Source organism: Phragmites australis, chromosome 1, assembly GCF_958298935.1.
Source record: "Phragmites australis chromosome 1, lpPhrAust1.1, whole genome shotgun sequence".
Taxonomy (NCBI): Eukaryota; Viridiplantae; Streptophyta; class Magnoliopsida; order Poales; family Poaceae; genus Phragmites; species Phragmites australis.
In genome coordinates, this window is record NC_084921.1 from 42,151,937 (window position 1) to 42,171,917 (window position 19,981).

General features: G+C 50.3%; 1 protein-coding gene across 1 annotated transcript; it reads left to right on the top strand.

Moving 5' to 3' along the window:
* Positions 1–8,640: 8,640 nt before the first annotated feature.
* Positions 8,641–10,835, top strand: LOC133919955 (anthocyanidin 5,3-O-glucosyltransferase-like). Its single transcript, XM_062364544.1, has one exon. It carries the CDS (start codon positions 9,285–9,287, stop codon positions 10,695–10,697), a length of 1,413 nt encoding a protein of 470 aa, XP_062220528.1. The 5' UTR covers positions 8,641–9,284; the 3' UTR covers positions 10,698–10,835.
* The last annotated feature ends 9,146 nt before the right edge of the window (positions 10,836–19,981 follow it).

Genomic DNA, 19,981 nt, shown 5'->3' on the forward strand with positions numbered 1-19,981 from the left:
GTCAACGCGATTGCTGCTTTTGCATGTTCATGATCATGGACATGGCTATTCGAATAGGCTTACACTCTGTAGAGGTTGTATACTGTACCCACGCGATATACTCAACCTCCAACTATTGTAAGCGGAGGAGCGAATCATATCGAGATACTCCAATCACCTTTCCTACCGGGCTTTTCCATGAGATTTACCCCCAAACACCAGGGTCCATGTAATGAAGGTTGGTCCTCTTTTTAAGCCTAGGCTGATACTAGCAACCTTCAAACAAAGAGACAGATGGGCACTTGACTGTTCGCTGCTCTTAGCCCCTAGTATGATGCCTAACTCAATCTGGTGAAGGAGAAGTCAAGTCCTAACCATTCAGGACGCATGGTTGCATGGGGTGGCTACGCTAGACGGCATAATGACTCGGTCCTTAAGTGACTGGGGCAAGTATCTTGTAGCAATGAACACCACAGAGATAACTCAAGCCCCTAGGAGCATCCTAATCCAGAGTACTACTCCACATTCCCCCACCAAACAGTTTTCACCTATTTTTACAGATCACTCACCATATCCCACACGACATCAAGGATTTCACAACCATCACGAAATTCACAACCATCAAGGATTCATGGTATATGAGTTACATTGATAACAGTAAATCTTATCTCCGAGGAGAGGTGTTTTAAAAGCGACACCTCCGAAGAGACGTATTCAATCCTAAATATGCTAGATATCAAGGCGTAGTCTGTCATTAATATCGATAACAACAGGTAATCCTAAGATGATATGTATTTTGAATGATAACATTTATGCCATGGCAAGTGTTTAATAGGATTAACTACTACATGTAGTTTGTAAAAGTGCATTATATAGCACCTGCGATATAAGTCCAATTTTAGTTGATCATGTGGATTAATTCAAAACATAGGTTCAATATGATCAAGGAGATAGGACTTACCTTCTATGAGGTTTTCTTCAAGATCTTGGTTGTAGTCAGGATCTTCCTCGCTCCTGACGCTTCCCGTGTAGCACTCGTAGAATTCTGGCAGTTTTGCAATTGTGATTATGATCATTAACGGGCTATATTAGGGAAGATTTAAATAACACCAATGGAAATCCAAATAAGCCCTAATGGATATCATACTATTATGGATAGATAGATCTCAAATTTAGATGAATTTCGGCGAAAGAATCGCCGGAATCAAAGCCAGAACAAAGAAATTATTACTCTTGGAAGATTTAATCTAAAATTAAATTGAAAAATTATGAAACTATACTATTCATAAGTGGGGCCCACGGGTAGGACCCACTAAATAGTAGTCTAGGCCTATATGAATAGTGACTTGACGGGGCCCATGTGAACAGTACCAGCTGGGCCAAAATGGGCTTGAACTGGGCCAGGTCCGGGCCTAGATGGGCTGGGATGGGCTTGGGTTGTACATTTTTCGTCTAGCTGGTTCGCGGGCTGCGAAGCTGGATTAGCCCATTGGGGCAGGGCCAGCGGGCGGTTGGGTCGGCCTGCCTGGCCAGCGGCACTTGGGCCGAGCCGTGGCCCACTCGGCCAGGCCAACCCATGGTCTGTGGCCGGTCCACGCAAGTGCGCAAGCGTGCTGGCGCGGTGCGAGCGGCAGAAGGGAGGGGGAAATCAGCCTGCGTTGAGGAATTGCGACAGAGCCGCACTGGAATGCTCGTCGGCGATGTGGACCGGCTAGTGTTTCATAACGGGAAGTCCACGTCGAGAATCTGCACACAATGGGGAATTCAGCTAGGGGCTCATTGACGGCGACCGACGGCGGGAGCGATACCAGACGGCGGCCGGAGAGGGCGCAGCGGTGAGGACAAAATCGGACAGCACCTCCCCTACACTAGGAGGTGCCAACCTACATGGAAAAGGGGGCCAAGGCCCCAAGGTATCACGGCACGATGACCGACCTCACACACAGACCACGAATACACCGGCGGTGAGCATAGCACGGTGGTGGAAGGTCAAAACATGCGGCTACGCGCAAGGAAGAACTACGGGGACGCCTACATGCTACTAGGAGGAGGCGCTAGGGATCCGGGGTGCTTACCACGTTCGGAGATGGCGAGAGATGGGATGACGGTCGGCGGAGCGACAACATCGAAGCAGCGGAACGACTCGGCTTCGGTTCGAACAATCCCCCCTGTCACGCTGGCATCACGCGGTCATCGGAGGTGAGATGGTGGAGCAGCGCCCACCGCATTCCCCTCGGCGTGGGCGCTCTCCGTCGTCCACGCATGGGCGGGGCGCGAAAGTCGCGCGGCTTGCAGAGGTATGGACGGCGCAGCATGGGCAGAGAGAGAAGGGAGAGAGCGAGAGAGGTGGAGGCTGGTTGGGGATATTTTCCCCGGAGGAGGTGGCTGTTGTGGTGGCGAGTGGCGTGGCATCACGCTAGAGGAGGAAGGAGTGGCGCGAGCGGGCGACGGTTGTATGGCCGGCACGCGTACGATGTAGCAGGCGTGCGGGTGGGCAGGCAGGCGCACGAGCGAGTTGGGCCGGTAGCACGGTTGCAGCCCAAGCATGGAAGAGAGGGAGAAGGAAGCCAGGCTAGCTGGGCCGCTTGCTGGGCTACGCCAGGAGAGAGGGGGAGATTGAGCCCGGGGAAGAAAAGAAAAGGGCAAAAGAAAATTTGGTTTTTGGATTAAATTCAAATGAGAGATGTGAATTTGAATTTGACTTTGGATTAGGATCAATTCAATGGGGATATTTGAATTATGAAATAGAGGTAAAGCCCCGAAATTTGGAAGATGATTTTGAATCAAAAGATTTGAATTCGATTTAGATTTGAGTTGATAAGAATCTCAGAATAGATTTGAATTGAGAGACATTCAATTCAAATCTCCACTCAAAGAAGCATAAAAGCCATAAACCAATCGTGTATGAATCAATTTATTGTAGGGGTAAATTTTAGAAATAAACTTGGTGCAACTTAGAATACTTAGTCCACTTACATATATGAATGTATACATACTAGTATATATACACTCATATACATACACATACTTCCTTGACTTTAGTTAGCTTAATTAATCATAAAAAGTTTTAATCGGGAGTGAAATTTGCAATTAATTAACATGTTAAACTTAGAATGTTACACCCACGAGACCTCGCGAAGCCTTTACACATAAGCCTAGGCGAAGGCAATCCAGGCATAGGCTTCAATGGCGAAGCCCACCTTCGTTGGTCCCCCTCTGAAGGGTACCCCCCCCCCCCCAATCCGAGGGCAGGCACTCTCGCGCGGGAGTTATCAAACCCAAAGGTACCTTAACTCTAGCGCGGTGCTGGAGCATGGGCTGTCGCGCGAGAGATCCGAGACGTGGGCTACAATGCTCTGCAGGTCCTTAGGGGTAGGGTTAGCTAATAGGGGCATGACTATAAATATCCTTTGTACCCCTTGGAGATCACATACGTTCCATCGGTTAGATGAGCCCTAGGTGGCACTATATCTGAGTAGGGGCAAACATGTAATCAGTCAGACATATATGACTATAAATGTGGCCCCCGGTCCTTATTGGAGGGTTGATCATTTTCTACACTAGTGCACTTTCTCCCTCCATCCTCTTTACTCTCTCGCTCTCACTCCATGGAAGCATGAGAACGCCTCACTGTAGTGGTTTTGTGCCACAATAGTTGGCTCCGTTCGTGGGAGATGCGTGCAAGCCATGAGGAAATGGCGCCCAAGAAGAAGCCGGTAAGAGGCACCAACTTTAACACTAACCATCACACATTGGATGAGTGATACTCGCGCTTGAGAAAGGTCAAGTGCAGGCATGACCTGAGCTTTCTTCTCCATGTCAAACACCTCTCCTGCCACCACTAGCTACTAGAACGTCCTAACCGTGTAGCCGCTTCCTATCTGCCAATCCCTAACTCATGATGCTCCTAGTTGGCCGCCTCATCCCCACCCACTACTCAAAGGCAATCCCACGGCTGCTAGTACCCTTGCCATCTTGTTGTCTCGATATTATGCCCATCCACGGCAAAGCAAGCCTAGCATTCTATTTCTACGGTTAGGAAGGGACCCACCTGAACATATAACCTTAACATGATCCTTTAGTCGTTGCCACTCCGCCATTGCCTTCGCTGGATAGGAGTGTCGCACACTTGGTTGCTAGTTTTCTACCGGGGGCGAGCGTATTTGTTAATTTTTCTCAATAGTAGGTTTGTGTAACTTGTGCGGTGGGATGTTTGCATGTAGCTCTTGATGTGCCATGATTTGTAAAGAAATGGGGAATTAAAGAAAAAAACCATGAGAGGTTATTAGATAATATAATCCATGGAAGGGAATAACATCTTGGTGGGCTATGAAGGCATCCTGATACGACTCTATTTATCAAGTTTCAAATCTCACATGTGTGAGGCTAGTATATGTGCACTTACATCATCTTGCAATTGAAAGAAAAAAATCCATTGAAGAGTCATAAATATTTTTTGAAGGAACGAGAATTATAAATAAATATAACCGAATGGGTTCCGAGGATATTGTCATGGCCTCAGCCCTCCTGCCTGTCAAGTGGGCCCATCGCTCAATGTGTGGACTACAAAAGGGTAGCAAGGCAAACAGCTAAGGCATCGATGATGAAATAGAATACTTCTTCTTCCCCCTGGCTCTCTTCCTCCCTGATCTCTTTTCTACATTCCGATCCCCTGGTACTCCTCTGTTCCTAGTCCCCCTTCTTCTTCCCAGTCTATTGCTCTTCTCAACGTAAACTCCTCCTCTCTCATTGTACCTGGATTGAGTGGTGGTAACTCGATTGTTACTATGAACTAACTATTGAGTTGAATCGAGTGATTATTGGTATGTGAATCGAGTGTTTGTCTACCAAAATCATGACAATTGGTATCAGAGTCTTATCCCCGGCCTCGACAATCACAGCGACGCGAAGATGGAGATGTACCTAGCTGAGATTGCCGAGAGGGTGGTGGCATTGCAGGAGTCCACAGCGGTGATTCTGGCATCAACGCGCTCTCTGGCAACCGCGACACGGTCTCTGGCGTCGCCGGTCTCCGCTGCAGCTCAGCACACTGACCCGGCCACCGACATTGTGCCTGCATCCACCACCGCATCCTCAATAACTCCAACCCTCTTCGGCGCGTCCATCACAGACTCTTCGATGGGTGGATCCACCAACTCTGCGCCCATCATCAGCGCTACTACCGCCGCCCATGACGCCGCTCCCGTCCACCCCGTCCTCGACCCCGCGCTGCAAGGCTTCAACTCCGGCGACTTCCACCTCGACCTGCCCGTCGGCTCCGTTCCGCGCGTGCAGATTTGCGACTGCGTCCCTGCTCCCCCACCGCTCCTACCTCCCCTGGGCGACGCGATCCCGCTCGGCGTCGACCGAGCCGCGCTCGGTGACCTCCGGGAGTGGGACAACAGGATAGAGTGTAGCGTCCTCGTCGTCCTCATCGGCTCGGACGCCGGCACCGACGCCTTCACCATCGCACAGTCCCTTAAGGGCGTGACCGTTCACCACGCCGCAGCCACCGAGCACATGGCAGCCACGCCCACCAAGTGTTCAACGGAAGGTTTCCTCTACGCGGGCCATCTCGTCGAGCTCACCAGCCACCACTCCGCTTTCAGCCAGAGTCGCAGCGACGCCTACGCCAACATCGCACGTCGCTTTCATCTGCGGTGGGGCAGTGCGTCGCTGTTGCGGCCGCCGGAGCCATGGTCGTGGCAGTTCCTGACGATGGAGTTCCGCGTATGGCCATGGCAGGAGCACGCGGTCCGTCATCTGACGTCAATCCACACGGCGCCTCTTCCGCTACTGCGAGCCTGGCTCGCCCGCGCGTGCTACGGCCACTGCCACACTCTGATACTCTTCGCGGGCGGCGCCTCGCGTCCGTCCAGGCCCAACATCTGCAGCTTATTGCTCACCGAGTGCACGAACCACACTGACGCGTCGGTGTTGCTGAAGGCGACGGGCGGGAGCGAAGTGAAGAAGGATGCGGCACCCAATCTGCCGCTGCGCGGCTTCAGTTTCATCGATGGCTTCAAGGTGTTTCTGGAGGAGGAGTGCCATGATGTCGACTTCCATGCCAGCACTCTCGCGATTGCTGTGCGCGACTCCGCGGGAGTCACCGTCATCCCCACCACCATCACCGAGTACCCAACGACGCCAAGCTACCACCGCGACGCGCGCGCCAGCATTTGCGTGCACTCCGACCCCTACCACGCCCCCATCGATGGTCGCCATGCCGGTTGAAGCTCCGTTGTTATCCTCGCCGAAGCTGGAGGTCACTATCGAGCTCGGCACCAAGCTGTCAGTCACCATGCTGGACGCCAACACCGAGTACCATGCAGCAGTCGTATTCAAATTCTACGTCTGGATCCACGGCTACAACCTCCTCGACCAGGATGCTTTCAAGCTGTTTGAGGAAGTGCCTGAAGGTCTGCTGGTACCGCTGCTATCTCCCTTGACCACCGCCAGACTTGGGCTGTCATGTTGCATTGTCATATTGCATTGTCCAGTTCGTTGAGAAGGACTACAAACTAGCGGACACCGTGCTCAAATACGGTCACAAATTGCCAGGAGAAGGTGCTGATTCTGGGCGAGCTTGAAGAAGTACTCGAGGCGACACGGCCTGCCGAGTTCCAGCAATGCATGGTATCGCTGTTCCAGAAGATTGAGCGCTGTAACAGCTCTGATTTTCAGGTTGCAAGAGTCACCATTTCGGCCAAAGCATCTCCTCTACAGGCAGCAGGAGCATTCAAGTGACAATTGGCCTCCAGGTGACCTGATCTCTTTTAACCTTGTGCTGATTTTGGGTGGAGATGAGCAGTGGAAGTGTGGTGGAGGTAACTGCTTCTATGTAGTTGATAGTGGTGAGTATGAAGCTGTGCTAGAAGATGGTAGTTCTGTGATTGAGATAGATGAAGGAAGACACCTTGGAGAGTGGACTTTCCTTGGTGAGACTATTTCTTTCGCTGCTATCTCAGTGGGTATGTCATGGCTTGGTCATATGGTGGTGCTAGTTAATGGTGTTTGGCTGACCTGCCGTGTTCCCAACAATGCTATGATGGTTTGCATTCCTTGGACAAAGAGTAGTGCGCAGATCAGTGGCTCCTACATTTTCATCTACCAACTCTGAGTACTGGGAGAACATTTACATGAGTTTAATGAATCAGAGGTGGATCAGTACCGTGGTTGCTGGAGAGTGTATTTGACACAAGGCTCATACACATGCAAGGCAAATTTGTGCAGCCTATATGCATGTTTATTATTTCCACCATGGCCACCACCTGCTGAATCAAAACCGGCCTGGTTGCTATGCTGGGATTATGGGTCGTTCAGGAGCTTGGGTTGGGTGTTGCTGCGAGTTCCTTTACACACTCAGTGATATTATGTGGTTGTGCTGGACACTGGAAACATCTGGAGACATGCCAGCAGGTTGCACTTCCATGGGAGAAGGGAATATGGATGTGCAAGTATCTATTTGAAGACTGCAGTAGTGGGCTTTTTTGGACATGAGAGCTATGCTTATAAAGGATATATGCTGCTCTATATTGTCAAACAATCTCAAGCCACTCAAATGATCTGTGTACTTGGCTTCCCAGCAACCTGAGCTCAGTGAACAATTTGGTCAAGCCGTTGGTAACTAAGCAATTCCTCCAGAAGGAGGTATTTCTACCAATTGTTGTTGCTATGGTTGGTCATTTGGGTTGTGAGCATTTTCTGTTGGATGGTCCTGGCAACATGATCAAGACAAACAAATGGTGTTGCTTCCCGAGTTCAAGCCTGTTGATGTGGTCTGCGATCAAGCAATACCAAGTTTGGGATTCCGGAGGTCGAATGTCACGACCTGCCTGTCAAGTGGGCCCGTCGCTCGGTGTGTGGACTACAAAAGGGAAGCAAGGCAAACAGCTAAAGCATCGATGATGAAATAGAACACTTCTTCTTCCTCCCGGTTCTCTTCCTCCCTGACCTCTTCTTCTGCATCACGATCCCTGCTGCTCCTCTGTTCCCAGTCCACTTTCTTCTTCCCAGTCTATTGCTGTTCCCAACATAAACTCCTTTTCTCTCGTTGTACCTGGATTAGGGATAACAATCAGATACTGTGGGTACGAATAGTGCTCACCCATATATGTGCCTGCCGGTTTTTTACTTATCCATAGGTATACTCATGAACACCCACGAACCGGCCCCAAACCTTTTGTCCGCAAGTACCTGTCACCCTACCTGCGGGGTGTAGCGGTGTGAGGCGATGGAGTGGGGCGGTGGCACGGGATGATGAGACTAGCCGGTGCGACGAGGGGTGGGACGACGTGGGGAGCAGTTGAATAGAGGCGTGGGGGTGGGGAGGCACAAAGTAGTTGGGGGCGGTGGGAGGTTGAACAGTAGAGAGGTAGGGAATGGAGAGTGGGGAGTGAATATTTATATAATGTGAAGTGTTATGATTTAGAGAAATAGCTTATTTGTTATACATCTATATAGGTATATGGGTTTCAATACTATTTTTTATCGAACCCATGGATACGCCAGGTAACATGTAAGGCTGACACAAATTCGTAACAAACAAGTGTGAAAGGTATCCCATTTATCGGATTTCGAGCTAGCTGTCCTTTTCTTGCTCCTTGCCATTAGCGCAGCCCTTTTCTTTAACGTGGTGGCTAGAAACATGCCACGCTTTACGTGCGGCGAGGCCACGCTTTACGTTTGGTAGGTAGCCAAATTGTGTGGTGGATCGTACCCAGTTCAGCAGGACGAGGAAATCGTGAATGTGCTGACGCGAATGCTGCCATCAATGCAGACGCAACGGCGACAACCAAGATGGCATGAGCCGGCCAGTATTGTGGCACACTCCAAACAACCTCTTATACGGCTATACCCTCCTTCGATTACTACAATGGGTGATTTTAATCTCTTCAATTCATGCCACTAAACGGCAATAACGAAGTAACCAAAAGAAAGCGCCATTCATTTCTTTCCCCTTTCTCCTCTACAACGTGAGAACAGAAACGTGTTATTGCTGCCCATCTGGCGCACCAGGACAATGGATGAATGGACCACATATATATTCGTCGGTTCTGTTGTCCTCTTTGCTGGAAGTGGACGTAAAGAGAGAGGAGTACAGCGGCTGCTTGCCTGATTGCACGCGTGCCTTCCTCTGTGCCGAGTGGTACTGCTATTTTTATGAGACCCGTGAGCTGTGGGGAAAAGCTGCTGAGCTGTGGCCAAGGTACGTCGGCTCGGGCTCACTGTTGTCGTGAATCCAACTTCACCCGTCTCCATTGATCTTGCTGAATTCTCTTGTGAGCTGTGCGAGAAAGAAGGCCATGGTGGACAAGACGGTGGTCCTGTACCCCTCCTTGGGTGTGGGCCATCTGAACCCCATGGTGCAGCTGGCCAAGGCTTTCCTCCGCCGCGGCGGCGTCGCCGTCACCATTGCCGTCGTCGACCCGCCCGACAAGGACGCCGTGTTGGAGACTACGCTAGCGCGCCTTGCCGCGGCCAGTCCCTCCATCACGGTCCGTTTCCTCCCCATCCCGCCCTGCGACAGAAAGGAGTACTCCCACCCTCTCATACCCATCCTGGACGCGCTCCGCGTCGCGAACCCCGCGCTCCGGGACTTCCTCGGCTCGCTGACTGCCGTCGACGCCCTCGTGGTCGACATGTTCTGCACCGAGGCGCTCGACGTCGCCGCGGAACTCGCCATCCCTGCGTACATCTTCTACCCGTCCGCGGCCGGCGACTTCGCGGTCTACCTTCAGATTCCAGATTTCTGCCGCGAGGCGCCTTGCTCGTTAAAGGATATGGGCAAGGCGCCGCTGAACTTCGCCGGCGTGCCGCCGGTCCGCGCGCTGGACATGCCGGACACTATGCAGGACCGAGAGACCGACGTGGGAAGGGTACGGCTGCAGCAGCTCGCCCGGATGCCGGAAGCGACAGGCATTCTGGTGAATAGCTTCGACTGGTTGGAGGCGAGGGCACTGAAAGCGTTACGTGAAGGCCACTGCCTGCCCGGCCGCTCGACACCGAAAATCTACTGCGTCGGGCCACTGGTCGACGGTGGCAGCACCGATGAAAACGGCGAGAGGCACGCGTGCCTCGAATGGCTGGACGGGCAGCCCAAGCGGAGCGTGGTGTTCCTCTGCTTTGGAAGCATGGGCACCTTCTCGGCGGCGCAGCTGAAAGAGATGGCGCGTGGTCTAGAGGGCTCCGGGCACAGGTTCTTGTGGTCCGTGCGAAGCCCACGCGAGGGGCATAGCAACTCTCTCGAGCCTGATCTGGAGGCGTTGCTTCCCGATGGGTTCTTGAAGAGAACCAAAGACAGAGGACTGGTTGTGAAGAACTGGGCGCCGCAGACAGAGGTGCTGCGGCACGAGGCTGTGGGGGCGTTTGTGACTCACTGTGGGTGGAACTCGGCACTGGAGGCGATCATGGCCGGCGTGCCAATGATATGCTGGCCGTTGTACGCGGAGCAGAGGCTCAACAAGGTGCACATGGTGGAGGAGATGAAGGTTGGGGTGGCGGTGGAGGGCTATGACGAGGTGTTGGTGAAGGCTGACGAGGTGGACGCTAAGGTGAGGCTGGTGATGGAATCCGAGGAAGGGAAGATGCTTAGAGAGAGGATGGCGATAGCGAAGGAGATGGCTGCCGATGCTGTCAAGGAAGGCGGGTCGTCTGACGTGGAACTTACTGAGTTTTTGAGGCATTTGGGGAATATCAACCTAAAGAATGAAGAGTGAAGGTGATGGAGGCTATGTAATGGGCAGTGCCGTCCCGGAGAATTTGGAGGCCCTGTGCCAAAATTCTGAAACAGATCCTCGGCATTACTACTGTTATCATGAACGTCATCAACAGTATTATCAAAAATAATTTATCTAGTGTGTAGTTTGTCAGTAGTAACCCTGTGCACGTTTAATTGTTTAAGCTAGTTCTATTTATCGTTCTGTTAGTTGGCATGAGCCCACGACCTGTGTGTGCGCGTCGTGCCCAGTCTTGCATGTGGCCATGGCGAGAATAGCTCCCATCGTGCCCAGTCTTCGCTGTATTCACGGCCTGCTCGCTGTGCTGCGCGGCATGGCGTGAAGTTCGGATTCAATTGATTGTTACTGCATAATAAAAGGAGAAGATAAACCCGAAAAAGCTGCAGCTTCATCGCAGCACAAATTGACTCTTTCCACTGATTCTATCTATTGCGTTCGAGAGGTTGAGTGAGCCGTCCGTTCTCTGACGAGAGACTCCGGCGAGAGCAACACCTCCACTCGCGTTCCAGTGTTGATTGAGGCTGTCAATTGGCATCAAAGCGTGTGACGATCCGCCAGGATGTCTGCGCCGGGCGATGGCCGTTCGAGGACGCCACCACGGCGCCGGGCTCCCCCTCGCTCGCCCTCACCGCTGATCCCGCGCCGTGGCCGCACGCTGGGCTGTGAGGTTGTGGTTGAATAGACGGTGCGCGAGGTCGGCGGAGCTTCCTGGCCGATGCTGACGCGTACCAACTACAGCGACTGGGCCCTTCTCATGCAAATCATGATGGAGGCGAGAGGGCTGTGGGAAGCCGTTGAGTTTGGCGCGACCGATCGACGAGATGATCACATGGCGCTGGAGGCGATCGTCAAGGCGGTTCCCAAGGATCTAATGGGGACGTTGGCGGTCAAGAACTCAGCACGTGCGGCGTGGGACACCGTCAAATCGATGTACGCCGGCAGTGATCGCGTGCGCAAGACGAAAGCGCAGCAGCTGCGGCAGGACTTCGACACGATCAAGCTCCGCGACGGCGAGACAGTCATCGAGTTCGCCATGCGCATCATGGGGGTGGCAAATCAACTGACCGCCCTCGGTGATGAGCACAGCGACGAGCGGGTGGCCCGTAAGTTCCTTCGCGTGCTGCCGCCCAAGTTCAAGCAGATTGCGCTCTCGATTGAGACCTTGCTCGACATCGAGACGCTGACTGTTGAGGAACTGACCGGGCGGCTGAAGGTTGTGGAGGAAGCTGAGGATCAAGAAGGAGGCGCATCCTCAGGGGGTGGAAGCAGCGGCAGCAAGCTGCTCCTCTCTGAGTTGGAGTCCCTGGTCGGGCGGCTGAAGCTACAGACTGCTGAGGGCTCGTCTGGAGGCGCCAAGGCTGGTCACGCGCGATGTCGCTGAGGCCGAGCGAGTTCGCGTCCCAAGCCTGACGACATGGGGCGTCAACAGAACCGCAAGGTGAACAAGGATGAGTGCCGCTACTGCAAGAAGTCAGGGCACTGGGAGCGCGACTGCCGCAAGAAAAAACGCGAGCAAGCTCACGTTGCACAAGCAGAAGAGGAGGAGCTGGAGCTGCTCATGGCACGCGCCTGTGAACTGCATCACGTCACGCAGGCGCTCGCGCCACTGCAAGCCTTCACCGCTGATGAAGGTAACGGTAACACGATGGTTCATCTGCAGGAGGGGAAGGTGCTCGCGCAGCTGGAACGTGATGATGCGGGTGACGACGCCACCTGGTTCCTCGACACCGGAGCGACAAGTCACATGACCGGTCTTCTGGCTGCCTTCTCTGATCTTGACAGAGGGGTGGCCGGAACGGTCAAGTTCGACGACGGCTCCATGGTGAACATCGAGGGGCGCGGGTCAGTGATGTTCGAGTGTAAAAATGGCGAGCATTGAACGCTATCTGGCGTATACTTCATTCTGTGTCTGACGTCAAACATCATCAGCATTGGCCAGCTTGATGAGAATGGCTGCCAGGTGCTGATTGATGATGGTCTTCTCCGCATCCGCGACAGGCAAGGGCGTCTAGTCGCCCGGGTGCACCGCACTCCCAACCGGCTCTACGTTTTGTGCTTGAACCTTGCCAAGTCGTTGTGTCTGTCTGCGCGACATCAGGAGATAGCGTGGATGTGGCATGCGCGCTTCGGGCATCTGAGCTTTGATGCCCTCAAGAAGATGTTGAACGGTAACATGGTACGTGGCCTCCCTCACATTGACCACGTTGAACAGTTGTGCGATTGCTGCATCTCCACCAAACAGAGGAGGACCCCATTCCTGGCGACAGCACACTACTGCGCCACCAATCGGCTCGAGCTAGTTCATGGCGACCTCTGCAGGTCGATCACTCCAGTGACACACGGCGGCAAGCGAAATTTCCTTCTGCTCGTCGATGACCTCAGCCGGTACATGTGGCTGGTCCTCCTCGGAGCAAAAGGAGATGCACCGGTGGTGATCAAGACCTGGCTGGCTTCGGTGGAGGCCGAGACGGGCCACCGACTGCGCGTGCTGCGCACTGACAACGGGGGTGAGTTCACCTCTGTTGAGTTCGTGGACTACTGTGCAGGGCGTGGTGTGGAGCGCCATTTCTCTGCACCCTACTCGCCACAGCAAAATGGCATGGTGGAGCGCAGGAACCAGACGGTGCTCGCTATGGCACGAAGACTGCTGAAGGTGAGGAGCGTCCCGACGTCATTCTGGGGGGAGGCCGTAACCACAGCCGTCTTCTTGTTGAATCACGCACCGACGAAGAGCGTCTCCGGCATGACCCCCTTTGAGGCGTGGCATGGCCGGAAACCGGCAGTACATTACCTGCGCACATTTGGGTGCGTTGCGCACGTGAAGGTCACGAGGCCGCACCTCTCCAAGCTAGAGGACAGGAGCTTCCCAGGCGTCTTCATCGGCTACCAACCCGGAGCAAAGGCGTATCGCATCTTTGATCCGTCGTCCGGGCGCGTCGTCGTCTCACGCGATGTCATCTTCCAGGAGGAGGCTGCCTGGGACTGGAGCAAGGAGAGCTCTGTTTCGGCAGCGCCCGTGTCAGAATTCTCCATCGAGCACCTAGTGGGAACCACACTTGGAGCTCCGAACGCACAACCCTCTGCGTCTCACAGTCCGGAGCCGGTGTCAGAGCACTCAGGCACATGGTCGCCGGTGTCCAAGGACCCTGCACGTTCGTCGCCGCTGGGACATGGAGCTGGCCCCTCATCACCAATGAGGCCAGCGTCTGTGTCGCCACCCCCTAGCGCCGAGGAGCTTCTGGATGACAACGACGACGGCCCACACCTGCCGAGATTCAATCTTGTCGACGGCTTACTCGGGCAGCTTGGCGAAGGAGCTAGCCCCGGGTACGCTGAGCGCAATCTCAACGACGCGCTCATGCTGTAGCTCGCCGACGAGCCAGCGACGTTTGCCGAGGCTGAGCAGCACCCGGCATGGCGCGCTACCATGCTGGAGGAGATGGGCGCAATCGAAAGGAACAAGATGTGGAGGCTGGCTCCCCTTCCACAGGGGCAACGACCGATCGACCTCAAGTGGGTTTATAAGGTGAAGAAGGACAGTCAGGGCGCAGTGATCCGACACAAGGAGCGCCTGGTGGCAAAAGGGTACGTCCAGCAGCATGGTGTCGACTTTAATGAAGTTTTTGCTCCAGTTGCTCACTTGGACTCCGTGTGTTTACTGCTTGCTCTCGTCGCCCATGAGAGTTGGCCGGTTCATCACATGGATGTAAAGTCGGCTTTCTCAACGGAGAGCTGGAAGAGGAAGTTTACGTATCGCAACCATCGGGCTTCATCGTCAAGGGAGACGAAGACAAGGTGTTGCGGCTGGATAAGGCCCTGTATGGGCTCCGGCAAGCACCACGTGCTTGGAACACCAAGCTGGATCAGACTCTAACCTCCATCGGGTTCCAGCGCAGCGGGTCCGAGCACGCTATCTACGCGCGCGGCGTCAGCAACGATCGCCTACTGGTGGGTGTCTACGTCGATGACTTGGTGATCACTGGCAACAACTCACTAGAGATTGACAAGTTCAAGTCCGAGATGAAGCAGCTGTTTAAGATGAGCGATCTCGGCTTGTTGCACTTCTACCTCGTTATTGAGGTGCAGCAAACTGCCGATGGCATCAGCTTGTCTCAGGCTAACTATGCTCTGCAGATACTCAAGAGGGCGGGCATGGAGGACTGCAACCCATGCCACACTCCCATGGAGGAGTGGTGTAAACTCAGCTGGGAGAGCACTGCACCAGTCATGGACGTCACCGAGTGCTGGAGCATCATTGGGAGCCTGAGGTATTTGGTGAACACTCGCCTGGACCTTGCTTTTTCAGTTGGATACGTAAGCAGGTTCATGGAGAGGCCGACTAATGAACACTTGGCGGCTGTGAAGCGTATTCTACGCTACGTAGCCGGAAGCATCACCGTCGGCTGTTATTATCCGAGGGCGTCTGGCAGGAACCTAACCGGCTACAGTGACAGCGATCTTGCCGGAGATGTGGACACTCGCCGAAGCACCAGTGGAGCACTCTTCTTTCTTGGGAGATCACTGGTAAGATGGTTCTCGCATAAGCAACGAGTCGTTGCACTCTCTTCCTGTGAGGCTGAGTACATGGCGGCAACATCTGCCGCCTGCCAGGGTGTATGGCTTGCACAATTCCTTGCAGAGCTGACAAGGGAAGAACGGCGTGCTGTAACCCTGAAGATTGACAACAAATCAGCGATTGCCCTCAGCAAAAACCCAGTTTTCCATGACAGAAGTAAACACATAGATACAAGATTCCATTTCATCAGAGATGTTGTGGCACAAGGGAAGATTGACGTCGATTTCATCGACACTAAGGGACAACTCGCAGAAATTCTTACCAAGCCGCTCGGGCACCTGAAATTCACTGAACAGCGCGCCCTGATCGGAGTTAAAGACGTGCGTAGGGATTAGGGGGTGATTGTCAGTAGTAACCCTATGCACGTTTAGTTGTTTAAGCTAGTTCTATTTATCGTTCTGTTAGTTGGCATGAGCCCACGACCTGTGTGTGCGCGTCGTGCCCAGTCTTGCATGTGGCCATGGCGAGAATAGCTCCCATCGTGCCAAGTCTTCGCTGCATTCAAGGCCTGCCCGCTGTGCTGCGCGGCATGGCGAGAAGTTCGGATTCAGTTCATTGTTACTGCATAATAAAAGGAGAAGATAAACCCGAAAAGCTGCAGCTTCATCGCAACACAAATCAACTCTTTCCACTGATTCTATCTATTGCGTTCGAGAGGTTGAGTGAGCCATCCGTTCTCTGATGAGAGAATCCGGCGAGAGCAACACCTTCACTCACGTTCCAGTGTTGATTGAGGCTGTCATACTTCAACATCATTTGTGTCATTATCATGGCCCTCATCAATGTTGGCATCAAGATTCTGATTTTGATTATAAACTTGTGATTCCTTCATAACAAACCTATCAAGAGCCTCTTTCTGAGAATGAGTAAGCTCTTTTTTTTCTTTTACACTTTTCGTAATCAGATTTGTATTTTCTTATTCTACATCCAAAAGACCAAAGGTTGATATGGTCTTCAAGGAACAATGAATTAGAGCGCATTCAAATAGCCATCCTGGATCCAAATCTTATTTCGGAAATTCTTGAGGTAGTGTTTGGAAAATGCCTCCATTCCATTTACTTCATCGTTGAGAATGGTAATGGGACAACATCAGTGGGGCGGTGGTGGTAATGATGATAGTAGTGGTCATATGAAGGACGATGATGAGGATGACTTACTTGATGAAGATGATGACATGGAGGACAGAGACTCAAAAAGAAGCAAGAATGATTCTTCAAAAAATAGTTTGCGACCGAAGTCTTCGTCACATGAGGGTAAAGGAGGTGGATCAGCCAAAGGGACAGCTACAAGTACTCTTCCTTTGGAGCAATCTGGGGTTACTTCATCTGCTGTTTCTAGTGGTTTGATGCCACTGCTTGAGGCAGCCAGTTGTTTTGATATGGATACAAAGAAAGCAAACAAACTAGGTACAAGTGGTTTTGAAAAGTAGGTGCAAAAGAAAGCTGATGATATAATTGATATTGTAGTTGAAGCAAATCTGAAGGAGACGGCCAATCAGATCATAGCAGAGGATGCAGAAGCATCTATTGAGCATGGTGGTGGGATGCCGAGTGGGATTGAGCCGTTTGGTGGCTTAGTCACACCGGGTGCAATTGGGACGATGCAGCCAATGATGAAGGCAAAGGAGGGGTCACTTACGACTTCGTCGGGCGCTTCTACACCGTCAAAGCGCTCTTTATCTAAGACTCCAGTTCGTTGGAGCAAGAGGAGGGAATCGACGGTGGATGAGGATTTCGTGGAACGGGCGGCGAGCTTGGTGGCAATTCGCAACCTAAAGATACCAGCCAAAGAAGGTATGTTATTTGATAATTCCATTTTAACTTGTCCATATAACCATATATCTTCAAATATTACCATGTTAGGCATTTCCTTGAGAGATAATGTTTCTGATATTTCGTCGTCCATTTATGATATTAAGAGTACTGAGCTTCAACGATTGACATTGTTTTGTTAACTAAAAATAATTTAGATGTAGAAATATGACAAGGGATCATGGACAATGAGGGAGATCACGAAATTGATAACCCTACTCTTGGCCACTTATATAGTGGCTTAATGGAGGAGGTGATGGACGATGATATCGATCACATAGGATGTGGTTGGCAGAAAGTTCCATCAAAGAAGAAAGTCTTATCTTCAAAAAAGAAGAAAGTTAAGGTTCGGTATAAAGCTAAACAATCGGAACATAGTTCTATATGAAGGGCATCTATGGAATAGCAGAGATTTTAGGGACTTGGCTAAATATCGATTCATGTATGATACTTCATTAGAACAAAATTTGGATTTCATTGTGGTTTTAGAAACATGTTGGAATGACTTTGTGCAAATTGATCTTAATCACTTTTGTGGTGAAAGAGACTTTGGTTGGCATTGGTCATCTCCTCGTGGTAGATCTGGGGGAATTTTAATGGGCATGAATTTATCGGTCTTTGAGATTACGGCTATTTATGAGGGAGAATTTTATGTAAAATTACCTCATAAGTAAGGACAGTGGATTCCAATGGATTCTGATGGTTGTTTATGTAGCAATTTAACTTTACCGATTATGATGGGAGGTGATTTTATTATCATTAGAAGTCCAGCTGAGAAAAGTAATGATCTTTAAGATGATATATGGCTATTTCTATTTAATGTATAATTGAACGTTTAGAATCGAGAGAACTAGAGTTATCAAGGCGACAATACACTTAGGCTAATTCTTTGGAGGTTCCAACCTATGAGAAGCTTGAAAGAAATTTAGTGAGCACGGAATGGGAATAGAAGTACCCATTATGCATTGTTCAGGCCCTCACTAGAGATATTTTAGACCACACACCTTTGCTACTTGACTCAAACGATGCTTCTCATCGTGACAACATACAACTATGTAAGTTTGAGTTGTGTTGGCTGATGAAAGAAGGTTTTTTTTTTTTAACAAGTAGGGCAGGTATGGGCCAAAGAGTACAGGGGGACTAATGCAATTGAAAGATGGCAGTATAAGATTCGAAGACTTAGACAATATCTGAGGAGGGGGGGGCAAAGAACATGCATGGTAGAGATAAAAAGATGAAGGAAATACTCTCTAAAAAGATAGATGAGTTAGACAGGAAGGTAGAAAACATTCTTTTATTGGCAACATATAACTATTTAAGTTTGAGTTGTGTTGGCTGATGAAAGAAGGTTTTTTTTTTGAACAAGTTGGGCAGGTGTGGGCCAAGGAGTATAGGGGGACTAATGCAATTGAAAGATGGTAGTATAAGATTCGAAGACTTAGACAATATCTGAGAGTGGGGCAAAGAACATGCATGGTAGTGATAAAAAGATGAAGGAAACGCTCTCTAAAAAGATAGATGAGTTAGACATGAAGGTAGAAAATATTCTTTTATCTCCACAAGAAGTTGATATGTTGCGATGCTTTAAAGAAAGTTTATCCCATTGTTGAGAGAAAAAGAGATGGCATGGTTCCAACGCTCTAAGACAAAACAACTCTTTGAGAGTGATAAAAATATGAGGTGTTTTCAGTTGATTGCTAATGGCAAACACCGTAAAACTTGTATCTTTCAAATAGAAAATGATGGTCAAACGTTAACCAAATGAGATGAAATTAAAGAACATATCACTGCATATTACAGAGATCTCTTTGGAGCATCTATGAGTAATCAGTTTTCGATGCTTGAGACTCACAGGATGGACATACCTCAGGTCTCTGATATAGAGAATGATATGTTTGTAGAAAGCTTTTCCGAAAAAGAAGTCAATGAGGCTATATTCCAAATAGAACACAACAAAGCATCAAGCCCAGATGGGTTCCCAACGGAATTCTATCAAGTTTTTTAGGAAGTAATCAAGGCTCATTTGATGGTCTTATTTGAAAATTTCCATAAGGGTGATCGTCCTCTTTTCAGACTTAATTTTGGAATAATTACATTACTTCTAAAAGTCAAGGATGTGGCAAAAATACAACAATACAGACCAATATGCCTCATGAATGTTTCCTTCAAAATCTTTCCTAAAGTTGCTACAAATAGAATTGTTAGGGTATCACAGAAGATAGTTAGACCTTCTCAAATAGCATTTATGCCAGGAAGGAATATTATAGAAAGGGTAGCTATACTTCACGAAACCATTCATGAGATACATAGGAAAAAGCTTAATGGGGTGATTCTTAAACTAGATTTGAGAAAGCATATGATAAAGCCAAATGGCCTTTTCTACATCAAACTTTAAGAATGAAGGGATTCTCTCATGTTTGGTGCTCATGGATTGAGCAGTTTGTAACAGGGGTAGGAAGATATTTTCAGACAAAGAAAGGTCTAAGACAGGGTGACCCCCTATCACTTATTCTCTTTAATATTGTGGTAGATATGTTGGTCATTCTGATTGGTAGAGCCAAAGGGGCGAGTCAAATACAGGTTGTGGTGCCTCACTTAATCGACGAGGAGCTATCCATACTACAATATGCAGATGACATAATACTTTTTATGGAATATGATATTGATCAAGCTAAGAATATGAAGCTTCTACTTTGTGCATTTTAGCAACTTTCTGGATTGAAAATAAATTTCTATAAAAGCAAATTATTCTGTTATGGGGACGCTAAAGAGTTTGAGAAGCAATATTCACAAGTTTTTAGGCGCGAGATAGGGAAATACCCCTTTAGATATCTTGTCATACCTATGCATAACAGGAAGATAAGCAATAAATATTG